Below are 16,885 nucleotides of genomic sequence, written 5' to 3'. Positions count from 1 at the left end.
TACTAACGGTACAGAAGGGCTGCAGTATTTCCAGAACCGCGTGCTCGTGCCCGTGTGGAGGGGCCAACGAACCCTCTTTCCCAGCAAGAAGCCGTCTGTACACACAAACCGAGCACGTGTCCTCGGGAAACCCTAACGCGTCAGCCTTTGACGCTCTCAGGGGGGACGTTCAGGGGACGGAGCTCTTGTCTAGAGGAAATATTTCTGTGAGCTCAGGGATCCCATCGGCTTCTCTTTTTCTTTTGTGAAATTCAAATTAAATTTAAATGGCATGCGAGAAGTGATCGCCATGGTTCTATCAAGTCCCCCCAGCCCTCGGCCCCTCGCCCGGCCATCTGTGCCTCTGCAGATTAAGTGAGAGGCGGCTCTGACCTGCCCGCCGCCCGCCTGCCCTCACTTGCTTGCCTGCTACCCGCTGGCGTGCGACCCACCGGCCTGTGCCCCACTGGTGACCCGCCGGCCTGTGCCCCACTGGTGACCTGCCGGCCTGTGCCCCACTGGTGACCCGCCGGCCTGTGCCCCACTGGTGACCCGCCAGCCTGTGCCCCACTGGTGACCCGCCGGCCTGTGCCCCACTGGTGACCCGCCGGCCTGTGCCCCACTGGTGACCCGCCGGCCTGTGCCCCACTGGTGACCCGCCGGCCTGTGCCCCACTGGTGACCCGCCGGCCTGTGGCCGCCCGCCCGCTCGCAGCCCGGGGCTGTGCTCAGTACCTGAAGGTGCCGGCCTCCTGCAGGGCGTCGGGGTTGGAGGCCTCCTGCGCCACCCAGTCCTTCCTGCCGAGCACGCAGCTCTCCTCCTGCCGCCGCAGCAGGTCGTGGAGGCGCACCTGGGCCGTCCGCGCGAAGGAGGCTGCGAGGCGGCAGAGGGACGCGGTTGGCCTCACGCCAGACGCCCGGGCCCCCTGGGGGGAGCGGCCGCCGGCAGCCAGGCCAGGACTGGAGCGGGCGGGAAGGCCTGCTCGGCGTGGGGGGCTCACCTTTGCTCGCGTCGCCCGCGTCCTCGCCCAGGAGGCCGAGCAGGATCTCCACGCGCCGCACGTTGCGCTGGCCGCGCTCGCCCGGGTCCCGCAGCAGGCCCACCGCGCTCTGGATGCAGCTGCGCAGGAGGCTGCCGCAGTCCAGCGCCGGCCTCTGGGGACACCACGGAGCTGCCGTCAGGCCCGCTGGTCCCCGGGCCCAGGGGAAGCATCCGGGCCACGGTCCCCCCTACCCCGTCCCCCTGCCCGGCTCCTCTCAGAACCCCTGCGAGGAGTCGCATGTGCTCAGACAAGGAAGAGCCACGTCGGACCCTGTCCTGGGTGTCGCCGCACGCACAGCGGGGAGGGAAGAGCGCGGGCCGACCTCGGATTCCCCGGCGCCCGCAGCTCCCGGAGGCCCAGGGAGCCAGGGCTGCACTCACGTGGCCTCTCCGGGCCTCGGGACCGTCCACCTCCCTGCCCGCCGCAGCCGCGGCCCTGGGTTCGTCTGTGTCCACTTCCATCGCCTCCTCCTGGTCGCTCCTGGCCTCGCGTCCCTCCTCAGCTGCTGCGGAGGCAACCCTGTCAGGCCACTGGCCGCCCAGCGCCGGCGCCATGCCCGCGACTGCTTCCCCGGCTCCTGGGCAGCAGGTCCCCGAGGGGAGGCCCAGGCACGCAGCTCAGCCTTGGGGCCACCGGGGTCCTCCAGCGGGAGGCCGCTCTTGGGTCCCGCGCGCTGAGGCCGATGTAAGGACACCAAGTGCCACTGGCCACGGGCGCTCACCGCTGCACCTTCCGCACCCACAGACCCACCGTCTCTGGGAGAACTGCCTGCCACGGGGCCTCCCACGGCTCGTCTGCCCCAGAGCTCCGGACACAGCCGGCCGCCGTGTGCCCAGGGCATCCCGGGACGTACACTGGGGGTCAAACAGCTGGCTGATGGTCACGTCCTGCAGCTGGGTCACGTCGGCGACCATGGTCGTGGATCTCCGCAGGTCGTCGATGTGCACGGACCGCCACAGCCCTGCGGAGGCAAAGCCACCCGTCTCCGCGCCCTGAGCTGGAAGCAGGGACAGGCCCCATCCCACGGCCGACACAGCCCGAGGGAGCCACTCGTGTGCTGGAGTCTAAACCCCCGACCAGCCTGGCCGGCGGGGCTCAGTGGTTGAGCGTCGACCCATGAACCTAGAGGTCACGGTTTGATTCCCGGTCAGGGCACAGGCCCGGGTTGCGGGCTCTAGTGGGAGGCATGCAGGAGGCAGCCGGTCCACGATTCTCATCACTGATGTTTCACTCTCTCCCTCTCCTTCCCTCTCTGACATCAATAAAAACATATTTTAAAAATGAAAAAAATAAAATCCGCCCCCGCCCGACCCAGCTAGCATCTTCAGCTCCTCGACCCGACATCCGTGCCAGCCGGAGACCCCCGCATGGGAGGGCGGCCTGCGCGGCGGGCACGGCTGGGCCTCTCCACTGCCTGTGGGCTATCAGGTGAACCGTTCTGGGCCGGTTCTAGAACGCCAGCTTTCTCACCTAGGAAGCACTTGGTGAGCCATGAGGGAGGAGGGAGCGAGAGAGGGGGTTTAAGATAGCACAACCCCCCCCTCCCCGCAAAGCAGGTATAAAGTATCAGCGTGTCCCTCACTGGTGCGTGGGGAATGCCTTCTCTGCGCTTCCCATATAGATAGACATGGTGAGGCCCTGGCCAGTTGTTCAGTGGTTAGAGCATCGGCCCGAGGACCGTGGGGGTTTGATTCCCGGTCAAGGGCACAGTTCCGATCCCTGGCCCCGGGGTCCAGGCCAGTGTGGGAGGCACCAATCGATGTGTCTCTCTCACTTGATGTTTTTCTCTCTCTCCCTCTCTCCTTCCCACTCTCTCTAGAAGTTAACTGGAAAAACATATCCTTGGGTGAGGATCAACCGAAAATGGAAAAATAAAAAACTAAACGGGGAGGAGCCCGGGACACGGACGCAGCGTTTATCTGCAAGTTAGTAAGGAGCGCTGTGCGCTGAGCAGAGTATGAGGTGGGCGCTCTGGGCAGGAACCAGCGGCACCCAATCCAGTCGCATCGGAGATGAATATGCGGAGCCGGACACCAATGTCCCAGCTCAGACTTGCACCCGCAGGCCCCGCGAGGAGGAACGCCACGGCCTTACGTAACCGCCGTCACCGACACGTCTGTCCTACCTCCATGGAACCCCACGTAGGACGCGCCACTTTCCATCCGGGACAGTTTCGTGATGAAATAGACAAAGATGCAGGCCTTCTTTCCTTGTATCTTGTTGATTTCATTGATGGCAGAATACCTATGTTTTAAAACAAACAAGCAAAACCAAAACAAATTTAAAAACAAACAAATGCCACAGATCGATGCAAAGACAAAGCCAGGGCCCAAACTGAGGCTGGGAAGTGGCGGGAGGTGTCCTAGGAGCTGGCAGGTCCAAGCTCAGGGTCTCCCTTCTTCCAGTTTTATTTTATTTTATTTTATTTTTTTTTTTTATTGGTTTCAGAGAGGAAGGGAGAGGGAGAGAGAGAAACATCAATGATGAGAGTGATGGATCAGCTGCCTCTTGCACATCCCACACTGGGGATCGAGCCCACAACCTGGGTGTGAGCCCTGACCGGAGACCTCCGTGTTCATAGGTTGACGCTCACCACTGAGCCACGCTGGCCGGGTGGCCTTCTTTCAGTTTTAAATAAATGTGGGCCCTGTGGTTATCCCTCTTCTGAGAGTGTGGGCCCGTTCTCGCGAAGAGGCATGTTTTCGCCCCATTTCCGTGTCCCTCGGCATTGAAGAGGCATTTCTTCTGGATCAGAAACCCTCCCGTGGGCTCCGCGATGGCTTCGCTACCCGCCCCGAGGGCAAGGCTAGCGGGACTTTGCATTCCCAGCAGCAAGGTCCCAGGGACAGACAGCCAGGGGCCAGAGAGAGCCATGACACGAGGGACAGGGAACACGGTTCTGAAAGCCTCGCATGTCCCCGACAAACACTATTAACCAATCCATAAATACGGGTGAAATCACTTACGTCTTGTTCCTGCCCTTGACCCTGCAATCACTCAAATCGTATCGCTTAAAACTAATCATGACCCAAACAGGCCTGCAGAGCCCGGCTTCCAGACCTCCTTTCACATCCTCCTGACGGTCTAGCTCAGTGGTCGGCAAACTCATTAGTCAGCAGAGCCAAACATCAACAGGACAACGATTGTAATTTCTTTTGAGAGCCAAATTTTTTAAACTTAAACTTCTTCTAATGCCCCTTCTTCAAAATAGACTCGCCCAGGCCGTGGTGTTTTGTGGAAGAGCCACACTCAAGGGGCCAAAGAGCCGCATGTGGCTCGCGAGCCGCAGTTTGCCGACCACGGGGCTAGCGTTTACACTCCCTGCGTGTCTCCATGTTGGTGTTCTTAGCCTGCCTCTCTGCTTCTCGTTCTCCCTTCCCTCTAGCCGCCACGGGGAAGATGGGAAGGGAGAGCCGTCTTATTCCCATTTCTGCGGGAGCTGCCATCCTGTCCCGTCTTCAGGGAGGACACCCTCCAGGCGCCGAGAGAAGGAACCGGCGCGTACTTGGCCGAGGCGATGAGCTGGGCGCTGTGGACTCCGTCCTCGAAGTCCGTCTGGATGATGAGGATCTTCCGTGGGGCCGTGCTCGCCAGGCAGTTTCTGAAAACAGGAGGAAGCACACAGGCCTGTCTCCATCCTCAGCGGGTGAGAAAGCCCCCCCACGGGAACTATGCGGCTACCATTGAACTACGCAGGTGGGGTTCTCTTCCAAAGTGCGTGGGAGCCCGGCGGGAAAGAGTAAAGCCCAGTAAACGCTGCCTGATGAGACCGGGGACCGGGATGCAGAGCAGGACGCCCGCCCAGGAGACAGCAGTGGTGACAGGGACACACACTGGAGGGTTTAGCAAGTGTCCTTTTCCGAGTCCCGGGTCCTCCCGTTCGTTACCCAGCGCTGCTGATAGCACCGTGGTCACTCCAGCCCACAGAGGACAGGACGTGGCCAGGGCTGAGGACGGAGCCCGGAGGAGGGACGGCGGGGACAGAGCCCAGAGGAGGGGAGGCGGGGATGGAGCCCGGAGGAGGGACGGGGGGGGGCGGGGGGGGACGGAGCCCGGAGGAGGGGAGGCGGGGACGGAGCCCGGAGAAGGGGAGGCGGGGACAGAGCCCAGAGGAGGGACGGCAGGGACGGAGCCCGGAGGAGGGACGGCGGGGACGGAGCCCGGAGGAGGGACGGCGGGGACGGAGCCCGGAGGAGGGACGGCGGGGACGGAGCCCGGAGGAGGGACAGCGGGGACGGAGCCTGGAGGAGGGAAAGTGGGGACGGAGCCCGGAGCCCGGAGGAGGGATGGCGGGGACGGAGCCCGGAGGAGGAGAGACGGGGACCTCACCGAACTTCTTTGAGGAACGAGTGCTCGGTGTCAAACTGCTGCAGCGACAGGATGGTGGGGTTCAGGGCCCTGCCGTTCACTTCCGATCCCAGCATCTCACAGTCGTGACAGGTGAGCAGTCTGGAGAAAGTGGTAACCTGCGGGGTCAGGGAACGCAGACTATTGGCACGTCTCCGGGGGTTAGATCCCGGAAACGCGGACGGGCAGCCAGTACCTCCCACGGGCCAGCTCGGAGCCGCTGGCCCACGGACCAGAGTTGTTAAAACGAGGCCGTGCGCAGGGGAGCAGAAGCCAGGCAAGAGGCAGAGGAGGGAAGACACCCTGTCCCGAAGACGGGGTCTCCTTCCCAGGCCCGGCGTCTCGGCCGGCTTTGGCCACCGGAAAGTCTAACGGGCCCTTAGGGCTCAACACAGGCGGCGGTTCCTCCCTGGCGACCGGCCGGGCTTCCCTTCCAGACGGCGCTCAGCTCGCTGCCGCCACCGGCCCCACGGCGCCGTCAGCCAGAACCCCCGCCAGGGCTGGCCTGTCCACTGAGCTCCCGGGTCCGACACCCAACGGCAGGGCAGTCACATCCTCCGGGGTTGACGGGGCACCAAGGGGGATTTACCACCACACCCAGCCCCCCCGCTTCCAAACTCGCTGCTCATTCAGGATCCTCCATTGTGATGGACTGGACCTCCGGCCATCCAGGAACAGCTCGGGAGTCATCCCCAGACTCCTCCATCTCCCGCGGCCCTGACCCGGGACCAGCCGTTCACTCTGCGAGCGTATTCCTAACTCCTCTCTCCCCGTCCTCACCCAGCGTATTCCTAACTCCTCTCTCCCCGTCCTCACTCAGCTATTCCTAACTCCTCTCTCCCCGTCCTCACTCAGCTATTCCTAACTCCTCTCTCCCCGTCCTCACTCAGCTATTCCTAACTCCTCTCTCCCCGTCCTCACTCAGCTATTCCTAACTCCTCTCTCCCCGTCCTCACTGACTTGGCAGGCTCCCAGCGGCCTCCACGCTGCTGTGCCTGTTCTATGACAGTCCCTCACCACCCCTTCCCGCATCTCCGCACACACCTCCATCCCTCCCTCCACACGCCCTCCCCGGAGCCTCCCCGGGCCGCTCACCCGCCTCGCGGCTCTCCGGCTTTGCGCGTGAGGCACGTCACGGCCCCTCCTGCTCTCCTGCCCGGCGCTGCTGTTTCTCACCGACACTGTGATACCTTCCCACCGCCCTGCCCAGTCCCTGTGGGGCCAGCTCTTAAAGATCCTGCCTGGCCTGGCCGGGTGGCTCAGTGGGTGAGTGCTGACCTGGGAACCAGGAGGTCACGGTTCCATTCCCAGCTAAGGGCACAGGCCCGGGTTTTGGGCTCGATCCCTAGTGTGGGGCGTGTAGGAGGCAGCCGATCCGTGATTCTCTCTCTTCATGGATGTTTCTCTCTCTCTCTCCCTTCCTCTCTGACATCAATAAACGTATTTTTAAAAAAGTCTCAACCTGTCTTTTTCTGATTCCTAGACCTGAACCGGAATCAATTGGGGAAGAGCCTTGCCTTTTGACTGCAGGGACCCAGGACTCTGAGGCGGAAGGTGGGGAGGGTGACAGCGCGGGGAGATAATCACCTCCGTGAAGACGGGGTGGCGCTCCGGGCCCGGCCCCTGGAGGTGAGCCTGCAGGAAGTCCGCGAAGGAGTCGTGCTGCTGCCCGGAATAGTATTCTCGCGACAGCGCCTGCGCGGCACTCTGGCCTAGCGCGGACGTGCCGAGCCGGACGATGGCGTCGGGCGTGGCGCAGTCCAGCAGCACCAGCTTGGCGTCCTCCAGGACCTTCTGGTAACACCCGTGGCTCAGGGCCCCGGGCCCGAGCCGCTCGATGACCTGGAGCACCACCGAGGCGCAGGTGTCCGCGTGGTAGCCGACGAAGACGTCGGAGGGGCTGTACCGGGCGTGGGCCCGCACCGCCTTGACGTCGATGAACCGGTCCACCCAGCCCTGGAGCTCCTCCACGAGGCGCCGCTGCCACGGCTCCAGGACCGTGTTGAGGTCCAGGTAGTGCTTCTCCAGCCGGTTGATGAGGGGGATGGGGAAGTGCTCGCACACGACGTCCTTCTCCTCGATGACGATGAGGCGGAAGTCGGGGTGCACCCGGCACTTGACCCGGTGGGTCCCCAGGCCCAGGTCCACGTACTTCTGGCCCCCGAGGTAGACGTAGTACTGGTTGAGGGCGTCGTAGAGGCTCTCGTAGAGGTTCTGCAGGTTGAGCAGCACCACCATCTTGCCCGTCTCCATGCAGATCTTCACGCGGTTGATGTTCCTGCAGATCTGCGCGTACTCCTGGTCCCGGGGGAAGCTGGACCCGAAGATGATCTCGGGCTGCTGGTCCGCGCCGAAGAGCGTCCGCTGCAGGATCTGCAGGGCCACGTAGTTCCTGGTCAGCACCAGCAGGTAGCGGGACTCGGGGTCTCCCGGCCCCGAGCCCGGCGCCCTGCGGAGGTCGCTGTGCAGGTTCTGCCGGATCAGCTGCAGGGTGCTGACCTCGGCGGGGAGCTGCGCCTGGGGCAGGTGGGCGGCGAAGATGTCCAGGGCCTGGATCTCGTCTTTGCCACTGAAGTTCCGGAGCACGGCCTGCGCGAGGTCCCGCGGGGAGAGCGCCCTGTTGGAGGCCTGGGCGGCGGCGAAGACCATTTTGATGAGGCTGTAGTAGTCTCGGAGCCCGAAGAACTCCTTGTCCTGCTTCGCGCACACCGCCTCGTAGGCTCTGGCCAGGGCCTGGAAGTACCCTTGGATCCTCCCCTGCACGAGGGGCTCGGACGCGCAGATCCCCCGGGCGCTCTCGATGAGCTCCTTCCGGCTGGGGCTGCCGCGGGACACGAAAATGCCCCGGTTCATCTTGGCGGGGTCCAGGGCCCAGTTGGAGATGCCGATGAAGCCCACCTTCTTGTGGGGGGCGGGGTCGTCGTCGATGCACCCGTCTTCCAGCAGCGGGTGCAGGGCCTTGAGGGGCATCTGGGGCGAGTCCTCGGCCAGGCCCACCTCGTCCAGCACCACCACGGACACGTACTGCTCCAGGTCCCGGCCCTGCTGCAGGCGGGCGCAGTGCCTGAAGGTGCCCACGATGCCCTGCGGGGTGGAGTGCGGGCTGCACTGGAACGACACCAGGTAGACCTGCTTCAGGCTCCGGAAGAGCTCCGAGGGCGCGGCCGGGCCTTGCATGGCGTCCGCCACGATGGTCTTGGCGAGGGACTTGGAGCTGCCGGGCTTGCCCACCAGGAAGAGCGGGATCTTCAGCTCGATGCAGAGGACCATCATGAAGACGTTCTCCTTCAAGGCCAGGTTCTTGGCGACCGTTTTCCTCAGAGACACGCCCTCCAGGAAGAGGTCCTGCGTCCGCGCGATGGCGTCCAGCACGGCCTTGCTGCTGTCGTAGGGCGGCGGGAGGAGCGCGCAGATGGCTTTGCGGTAGGCGTCCTGCTTCTCCAGGGAGGCGTGGTAGCACACGCCCACGGCCAGCACCAGCGACCAGAGCACCGGGTCGCTCTTGGAGTCGGAGTCGGAGTCGGAGCCGGAGTCGGAGTCGGAGCCGGAGCCGGAGCCGGAGCCGTCGGGGCTGTCGCCGCCGGGCTCACGGTGGAAGGCGGCCAGCTTGGACAGGAGCATCTCGCTGTGGTCGTAGAACCAGCGGAAGACCCGCACGCAGCGCTCCACGTCCCGGAGGCTGACGAAGCTGCACTCGTTCTCGCGTCTCCGCATGAAGCACTGGGAGGCGTACAGCACTTCGGCGATGATGTGCGTCTGCCCGGGGCCGATGGGGGCGCCGCCCACCAGCCTCCGCACGATCTGCTCGATGTACTTCCTCTCCGTGGCGTTGTTCAGCTGCCCGAAGTCCCACACCAGGGGCACCAGGCTGGGCGGCAGCGCGTGCACGCGGTACACCAGCTGCCGCAGCGGGATGGCGCCCAGCCGGTCCGCCGTCTCCTCCGCGCGCACGCGGTAGCCCAGGCCGGCCGCCTCCAGGCGGGCGATCATCTCCGGGGAGTGCTTCCGGTAGGGGTTGCAGGCCACGATGACGTGCAGGCCCGAGTCCTCGGCCAGCGGCTGGCCGCCCACCGTGCGGTCACACAGGACCTCCTTGATGCAGCTGACGGCGCCCGTGGTGTTGGCCTCGTCGAAGAACAGGACGGTGTCCAGCCCGTGTTCGCTCCTGTTGAGCTGGGCGAGGGCCTCCGCCGCCAGGACTCTGCTGTAGATCATGTCGGCGCTCGTCCCGCCGTGGACCTTGACCAGCTGCAGGGTCTCGGCCTCGGCGCCCCCGCGCCGCAGCTCGCTGAGGAAGCGGACGAGCCGGGTCTTCCCGCAGCCCGTCTCCCCCATGACGATGACGGGGATCCCGCAGCGGAAGCGCATCTCCACGGCCAGGATCTTCAGCATGTTGTCCGTCGTGAGCTCGTAGGTGTCGTCGGGGTCCACGGGCCACTGGATGCCCAGCGCCAGGCAGAGCCGCTCCAGCTTCTCGTGCCGGGGCAGCGCGTCGAAGTCCACGTTGAAGGGCACGCCCTGCAGCAGCAGCCCCTCGTACAGCTCCCTCGTCAGCACGCCCCTCTTGATCACCCTCTTGCTCGCGGGGTCCACGGCGTCGAAGGTGCCCGTCTGGTTGGGCTCCAGGTGGAAGCCAATGAAGGTCATGGACGTGCGGTCCCCGTTGAAGAACAGGTACGGGTGGGGCTCGGACTCCCACCGCCGGCGGAGAGAGAACGGGGCGATGTCCTCCTCGGTGACCCCGTCCATGGCGACCGCGTGCGCCCCGGGGCTCTGGTCCGACATGCGCAGCGTCGGGGTGGCGAAGTCTCTCGCCATGCAGATCATGAAGGTCACCACGAAGTCCTTGAAGCCCCGCAGCGTGTCCCCGACCGCCACGGGGTTGCAGAAGATGGAGGCCTCGCAGTCCCTGAGCTGGCAGTTCAGGAAGCGGGCGAAGTTGCGCAGCTCCGCCCAGGACGGGTCGAGCACCCCGCAGTACAAGAGCAGGTGCTGCAGGCACTCCTGGGGGGTGCCCTCCGCCCGGCCCTCCTGGTACGTGAACGAGTCCAGGTTCCGGTTCTGGCTCTGATGGAACCGCTTCAGGTACTGGAAAGGTCTTTGGAAGGTTTCGCTGCAGAACTCGGCGGGGTCCATGCCCGGCTCCCTTGAGTGCCGCTCGGGGCTCAGCTCCATTTCCATCACTTCTTTGGGGGGCCGGCAGGTGACCTTGGGGAAGACGTCCAGCAGATGAAACTGGGGGGCGCGCGTCCTCTGGGAAGGAGAGAAGAGAAGAAAACCATTACAGACTGCATTTCCCAAACACATGCTTCGGCCCGGCCGGCGGGGCTCAGCGGTTGAGTGCTGACCGATGAACCAGGAGATCGGGGTTTGATTCCTGGTCAGGGCACAGGCCCGGGTTGCGGGTTCCATCCCCAGCGGGGGGTGTGCAGGAGGCATCCGATCCATGGTTCTCTCTCCGCATTGAGGTTTCTCTCTCTCTTCCTCTCTGAAATCAATTAAAAAGTATTTTTATAAAAAAAACAAAAAAATAGCCCTGACCGGTTTGGCTCAGAGGATAGAGCATTGGCCTTTGGACTGAAGGGTCCCAGGTTCGATTCCAGTCAAGGGCATGTACCTTGGTTGCGGGCACGTCCCAGTAGGGGGTGTGCAGGAGGCAGCTGATTGATGTTTCTCTCTCATTGATGTTTCTAACTCTCCATCCCTCTCCCTTCCTCTCTGTAAAAAATCAATAAAATATTTTAAAAAAATACCATGCTTTTGGTGTTTGAACCTTCCGCGTGGTCTATCGCACAGGCCTGCGTGAAAAACCACGTTTCTAGAAGCCATGCCTGCAGACGCCCGGCACCGGTGGCTGCCCCGCACACTCAGGCTCTGTGGGAGCGGCCGTCCCACACGGAGGTGCTTTCACCTGAGCCCCCGAAACGAAAGCTCCCCGTTACGCACGAGTGTGCGAACATCGAACTCCCTTTTGCTAAGAAATCGATGTGACGGCCCTGGCCGCTGTGGCTCAGTGGGTTGAATGTCGTCCCGTGCACCAAAAGGTTGCAGGTTCGATTCCCGGTCAGGACACCTAGCCAGGTTGCGGGTTTGACCACGGTTGGGGTGTCTGTGGGAGGCAACCGATCCATGTTTCTCTCTCACATAGATGTTTCTCTCGCTCTCTAAAATCAACAAAAATGCCCGGCTGGCATGGCACAGGGGTTGAGTGCCAACCTATGAACCAAGAGGTCAAGGTTCAATTCCCAGTCAGGGCATAGGCCCGGGTTGCGGGCTCGATCCCCAGTAGGGGGCATGCAGGAGGCAGCCGATCAATGATTCTCTCTCATCATTGATGTTTCTATTCCTCTCTCCCTCTTCCTTCCTCTCTGAAATCAATAAAAATATATTTAAAAAAATAATAAAATAAATAAAAACATATCCTCAGGTGAGGATATAAAAAAACTTTCATTCCAGGCATTTAAAACGAAGTAAGTTTAAAGACAGACTTTTCTCGTCTAACCCTGCACTCAGCCGCCTCGCTAAGGCAGAGGTGGGGGATGGTGAGGGTGTAGGAAGGCGCCCACCCCCGACGGAACAGGCCCTGGGTGCGCACCAGCTTGGAAGACCTCGCAGGCAGCGCCGAGTGCCCTTCCAGGATCTCGATGACGTATAAGTGGCTCGGGCTCCGAAGCCACATTTTCCCGTTCGAGTCCATTAAGTACTGCAGCACCAGGAGCTTGAAGAGAAACGCCCAGACCCCAGCCTGCACCTGGAGAGAGAACCACACGCGCTGTCAGTACTCAGAGAACCACACGCACTGTCAGTACTTACCCACAAGCCCTGGCTGGTGTGGCTCAGTGGATAGAGCGTCCGCCTGCGGACTGAGGGGTCCTAGTTTCAATTCCAGTCGGGGGCACAGGCCCGGGCTGTGGGCTCGATCCCCAGTGGGGGACGTGCAGGAGGCAGCCAATGATTCTCTGTCATCACTGATGTTTCTCTCTCTCTCTACCTCTCCCTTCCTCTCTGGAATCAATAAAAATATATTTTAAAAAATATATATATTTACCCAAAAGACCAGCCCCCACCCTGAGGACCTTCTTAGTCTGTTCTTGGACATGATGGGACTGAATATCAAATCATACTAAAGAAATTCTTATTTTTTTTTTTTAATATGTGGGGTTTTTTTTTATTTTAGAGAGAGGAAGGGAGAGGGGAGAGAGAGAGAGAGAAACATCCATGATGGGGAGAATCATGGATCGGCTGCCTCCTGCACGCTCCCCACTGGGGATGGAGCCCGCAACCCGGGCCTGTGCCCTGACTGGGAATCCAACCGTGACCTCCTGGTTCACAGTTGGACGCTCAACCCCTGAGCCACGCCGGCCGGGCGATAAAGACATTTTTTATGATGGGAAGGAGGGGGGCGGACGGAGGAGCCCCCGTGTCTTTCCCGCCGTGGCCACTGGCGGCGAGCCAGGCCCTCACCGAGGAGGTCACGTCCAGGTGGAACATGGCGGGGCTCGTCTGACACTTGGGGTCCAGGAAGGGCAGCAGGGAGCCCAGGACCTGGCTCTCGTCCACCTGCGGGTCCAGCAGGCGGATGACTTTGAGAGGCACCTGCTGCCTAGGAAACTTCCTCTGCAGAGTTTCGTGCAATCGCTTCACGTAGAGAGACTTTCCTGCAACAAAGGGGAACGCGTGGAAATCGGTGCCTGGGCTGCGGGCCACGGAAGAGGGGCAGGGAGATTTCATGCAAGCCCCTTCTCTGCGTGCACAACTCCACACCGATGCCACGTGACCTGGGGCGGAGGGGCCCCCGTTTCCCGGGACCAGTGGCGCAAGGCGAGCGTGCCCTGCGTGCGGCGGGGACGCGAAGGACCGGGAGTGGGATAAAGTCACCGGGGCGGGAACAGGTTGGGGACTGAAGGAGAAGAGGCACCTGCATCCTCTCCAACAGAGGTCTGACCTCCTCCTGCTCACGACCCACATGCACCCCGACGCGGCCGGGGCAGGGTAAAAACAGACAGACAGGAGCCCTGCCGTGTGGCTCAGTGGATAGGGCATCAGCCTGAGGACTGAAGGGTCCCAAGTTGCGGCTCGATCCCCAGCGGGGGGCATGCAGGAGGCAGCCTATCAGTGATTCTCTCTCAACACTGATGTTTCTCTCTCTTTCCCTTCCTTTCTGAAACCAATAAAAACATATTTAAAAATAACATAAAATAAAAACAAAACAAGACAAACAGGAGCCCTGCCGGTGTGGCTCAGCGGTTGGAGCGTAGACCTGCGCACCGAAGGGTCTCAGGTTCGATTCCCAATCAAGGGCTCGTACCTGGGTTGCAGGTTTGATAACCTGGTCAGGGCGAGGAGGAGGCAACCCATCCATGTCCCTCTCACATCGATGTTTCTCTCTCTCCATCTCCCTCTTTCCACTCTCTAAACGTCCCCGGGAAACAAGCGAACAGGAGGCGGCTGCTTGGAGAAGGGAGGCGGCTGGCTGCCCGGAGCATGGGAGTGTCCCCTCCGGTTGGGCTCTAATTTGCACTTCACGTCCCTGAGACTCAGTTTCCCTTCTTATGGGAGGGCTTTGTCAGCGTCCCCTCCACCCCGGGGTCAGGGGAGAGCCGTCCCCCCAGCCGCTGTCATTACCGACACCCGCTCTCGCCGAGGCCACGATCCCCACACACATCCGGTCCTTGAAGGCGACGGCGGCCGACGGGGCCCCCTTGGGGACCTGGTAGTGGTGCGCCAGGTAGGCCCGGGCGGCCTTGAGGGGCGCCTGGGGGGTGGCGGGGACTCTGTGCTGGCTGAAGGCCGAGGGCAGGTAGCAGTGCTCCCGCTCGCAGTCGCAGACCAGGACGAGCTGGAAGTCCTCCCGGTGCGGCCCGGTGCGCAGGCCCCGGAGCAGCGCCTCCGCCCGGCAGGCCACCTCGTAGCTCAGCTGGTCCGCGAACAGCAGGCTGTACACGCGGCGGCCGGGGGCGCCCGGGCTCAGGCAGCGGCGCAGCAGCAGCGCCACCTCCTCGAACGGGGTCCCCGGCGCGCACAGCAGCACCTCGTCGTAGGTGGGCAGCGGCTGCTCCGGGCTCTGCAGGTAGACGGCCAGGGCGGCCGGCAGCACCTCCGAGTGGCCGCAGACGATGAGGTTGGGCTGGCCGGCCTGCAGGCCTTTGGGGAGCCCCCGCATTACGGGGGGCCCGCCCATGGCCGCCAGGCGCGCCAGGCCACGGCCCAGGGCCTCCAGGTCCAGGCAGTGGGGCAGGAAGGCACGCGTGCACCCCAGGAACTGCTCCATGATGACCCCCAGCTTGTCCACCAGGCCGGACGCACTGACGAGCAGGATGGGCAATCTCTCCATCACTGTCCGCAGCTCGTGCGTGGCGGCCCCGCCACGGCCATCACCGTCGCCATGGGGGTCCCTGAAGGCCTCCGCGACGTCCTGCGGGGTGCACTGGCGTTTGATGAAGGACAGCATGGCGAGGGCGGCGGGCCCGGGCGGCTGCCGCGCCAGCTCCGCGCTCAGGTGCACCAGCTGCTCGGCCGTGTAGTAGTTGAGGTAAAAGTGCTCCGCCCGCTTCCGCGCCACGACCTCCTCCCACTGGTCCAAGAAGCGCTCCATCCGCCGGCACAGCGCCTCCAGCAGCGGGGCCAGGGGCGCGCACCCCCGCAGCGGCGCCAGCAGCGGCAGCCGGAAGTGCATGCGCACGGGCTCGGGCTGGCCGCAGTGCACCTGCACCTTCCAGGCCCGGAACAGGAAGCTCCCGGCGGAGTACAGGCTCAGGAAGGCCTGCACCAGCCTCTGCACGTTGCAGAACACCTGTCGCCAAGGGAAACCGGAGGCGGCCTCACGGGCTGAACCCAGACAGACCCTGAGCCAGAGGGCTGGGGCCCAGGCGGGGCTGCGCCCAGAGCCTGCCTTCCTCCCTTACAGACCCTCTTCCTCAGGCCACCGTGCACAAGGTGCAAATGGCTCCGTGGGTGAGCATCACCTAGGAACCAGGAGGCCACGGTTCCATTCCCGGTCAGGGCACAGGCCGGGGTTGTGGGCTCGATCCCCAGTGTGGGGCGGGCAGGAGGCAGCCGATCCATGATCCTATCTCATCATGGATGTTTCTCTCTCTCTCTTACTCTCCCTTCCTCTCTGAAATCAATAAAAATGTATTTTTAAAAAACGAGCAAATGAACTTTAAAGAAAAATCTTGTAACAAAATGGAGAGGCTGTTCCAATGGCCTCCTCCCACAGTCCCTTTCAGCGCCCGCGCAGGCTGCCCACCTGCGTGTTCACCTAGTTTTGGATTCTTGCGGATTGGGGGAGCCAGGGAGGCAATTTCAGTTTCTTTCTAAGGACTGTGTCCAGGCCCACGCCTCTCGGGGCAGCAGATTTAGGGATGGTGGTCTCCAGGGACATGAAGAAGGAACCACTAACCACAGGGCCTGTCACAGCTCGGCCGGTGTGGCTCCATGGTTGAGTGTAAACCTATGAACCAGGAGGTCACAGTTCAATGCCCGGGTTGCAGGAGGCAGCCGATCAGTGATTCTCTCTCGTCATTGGTGTTTTTCTCTCTCTCTCCCTTCCTCTCTGAAATCAATAAAAATATTAAAAAGCAAAACAAACAGAAGGGCCTGTTACACCTGAGTCGCCCCTCTGGGCCCTGAGTTTGGGTGACACGCACCCTGCAGACGCTCGGATTTCAGAGCAGGGCAATTCCTAGTGATCAAACCCAAACTCAAACCCTCCGGCCGTCCTGGGGACACTCGGCGGGAAGTCCCCCAGCCCCGACTGAGGAGGACCCCGTGGCTGGCCGGAAGCAGACCCCACCTCGGAGAACTCCTCCACGCCAGCACTGCTGTGGTCTTTCTTGCCCGACATGAGCATCAGCTTGTTCATCAGCTCCTTCAGCTCTTCCAGGGAGTAACGGCGCAGCTCCTGGCGGCCCTCGTGGCTCTCGGGGAGGAGGAGACGTAGAACCGTGTCTGCGGAGATCTGTGGGACAGCACGCGTTGGGGGTGGGTTTCCAGGGGGAGAAACTGTCTGGGTTGGGTGTTCAGGGGAAGTGGGCGTGTCCAGGGAGTAGGTGTGCCCAGTATATGGGTGTGAACATGGTGTGGGTGTGGCCACAATATGGGCGTGGCCATCTTATGGGCGTGTCAGATGAACAGGTATGGCCAGGAGTGGGTGTGGCCAGGGATGGGCGTGGTCATGATGTGGGCGTGCCCAGGAGTGGGCAGGTCTGTGGTATGGGTATGCCCGGGAGTGGGTGCTCACCTGCTGGCCCTCGGCGGGCGCCTGGATCACATAGGTGCCGCTGCTGTTGATGGCTCTGGCCAGTGACAGCGACGAGCGCTCCACTGAGCCGTGGCTTTCCTTCACCGTCTTCAGCCACCCCAGGTTCCGGGCGGAATCCCGCTGTGGGACGGCAGAGAAAGCAGCCGTGGCCCGCGTTCTCTCCCTTCTCAGGGTGTGGTCACCCCAGGCGTGGGGGGCGCTTCCCCGTGTGCTGTGGGGGACCCGTGTGCTCTGGCTGCCTCTCTTGGGACACC

At 62.7% G+C, this 16,885-nt stretch overlaps 1 protein-coding gene across 1 annotated transcript in view; it reads right to left on the bottom strand.

The window, feature by feature from the left end:
- RNF213 (ring finger protein 213) overlaps positions 1 to 16,885 on the bottom strand; it is an 82,012-nt gene that overhangs the window by 33,426 nt on the left and 31,701 nt on the right. Inside the window, 13 exon segments of the mRNA XM_054708872.1 lie at positions 714 to 852; positions 980 to 1,133; positions 1,402 to 1,526; positions 1,875 to 1,982; positions 3,147 to 3,265; positions 4,527 to 4,622; positions 5,351 to 5,487; positions 6,956 to 10,621; positions 11,964 to 12,119; positions 12,833 to 13,026; positions 13,994 to 15,161; positions 16,164 to 16,328; positions 16,611 to 16,751. Of these exon segments, the coding sequence (XP_054564847.1) occupies positions 714 to 852; positions 980 to 1,133; positions 1,402 to 1,526; positions 1,875 to 1,982; positions 3,147 to 3,265; positions 4,527 to 4,622; positions 5,351 to 5,487; positions 6,956 to 10,621; positions 11,964 to 12,119; positions 12,833 to 13,026; positions 13,994 to 15,161; positions 16,164 to 16,328; positions 16,611 to 16,751 (6,368 nt within the window).

The sequence above is a fragment of the Eptesicus fuscus genome, chromosome 20, assembly GCF_027574615.1.
Source record: "Eptesicus fuscus isolate TK198812 chromosome 20, DD_ASM_mEF_20220401, whole genome shotgun sequence".
Classification (NCBI taxonomy): Eukaryota; Metazoa; Chordata; class Mammalia; order Chiroptera; family Vespertilionidae; genus Eptesicus; species Eptesicus fuscus.
The sequence above is the reverse complement of the archived record's forward strand: the minus strand, read 5'-3'. Positions and strand labels throughout refer to the sequence as shown.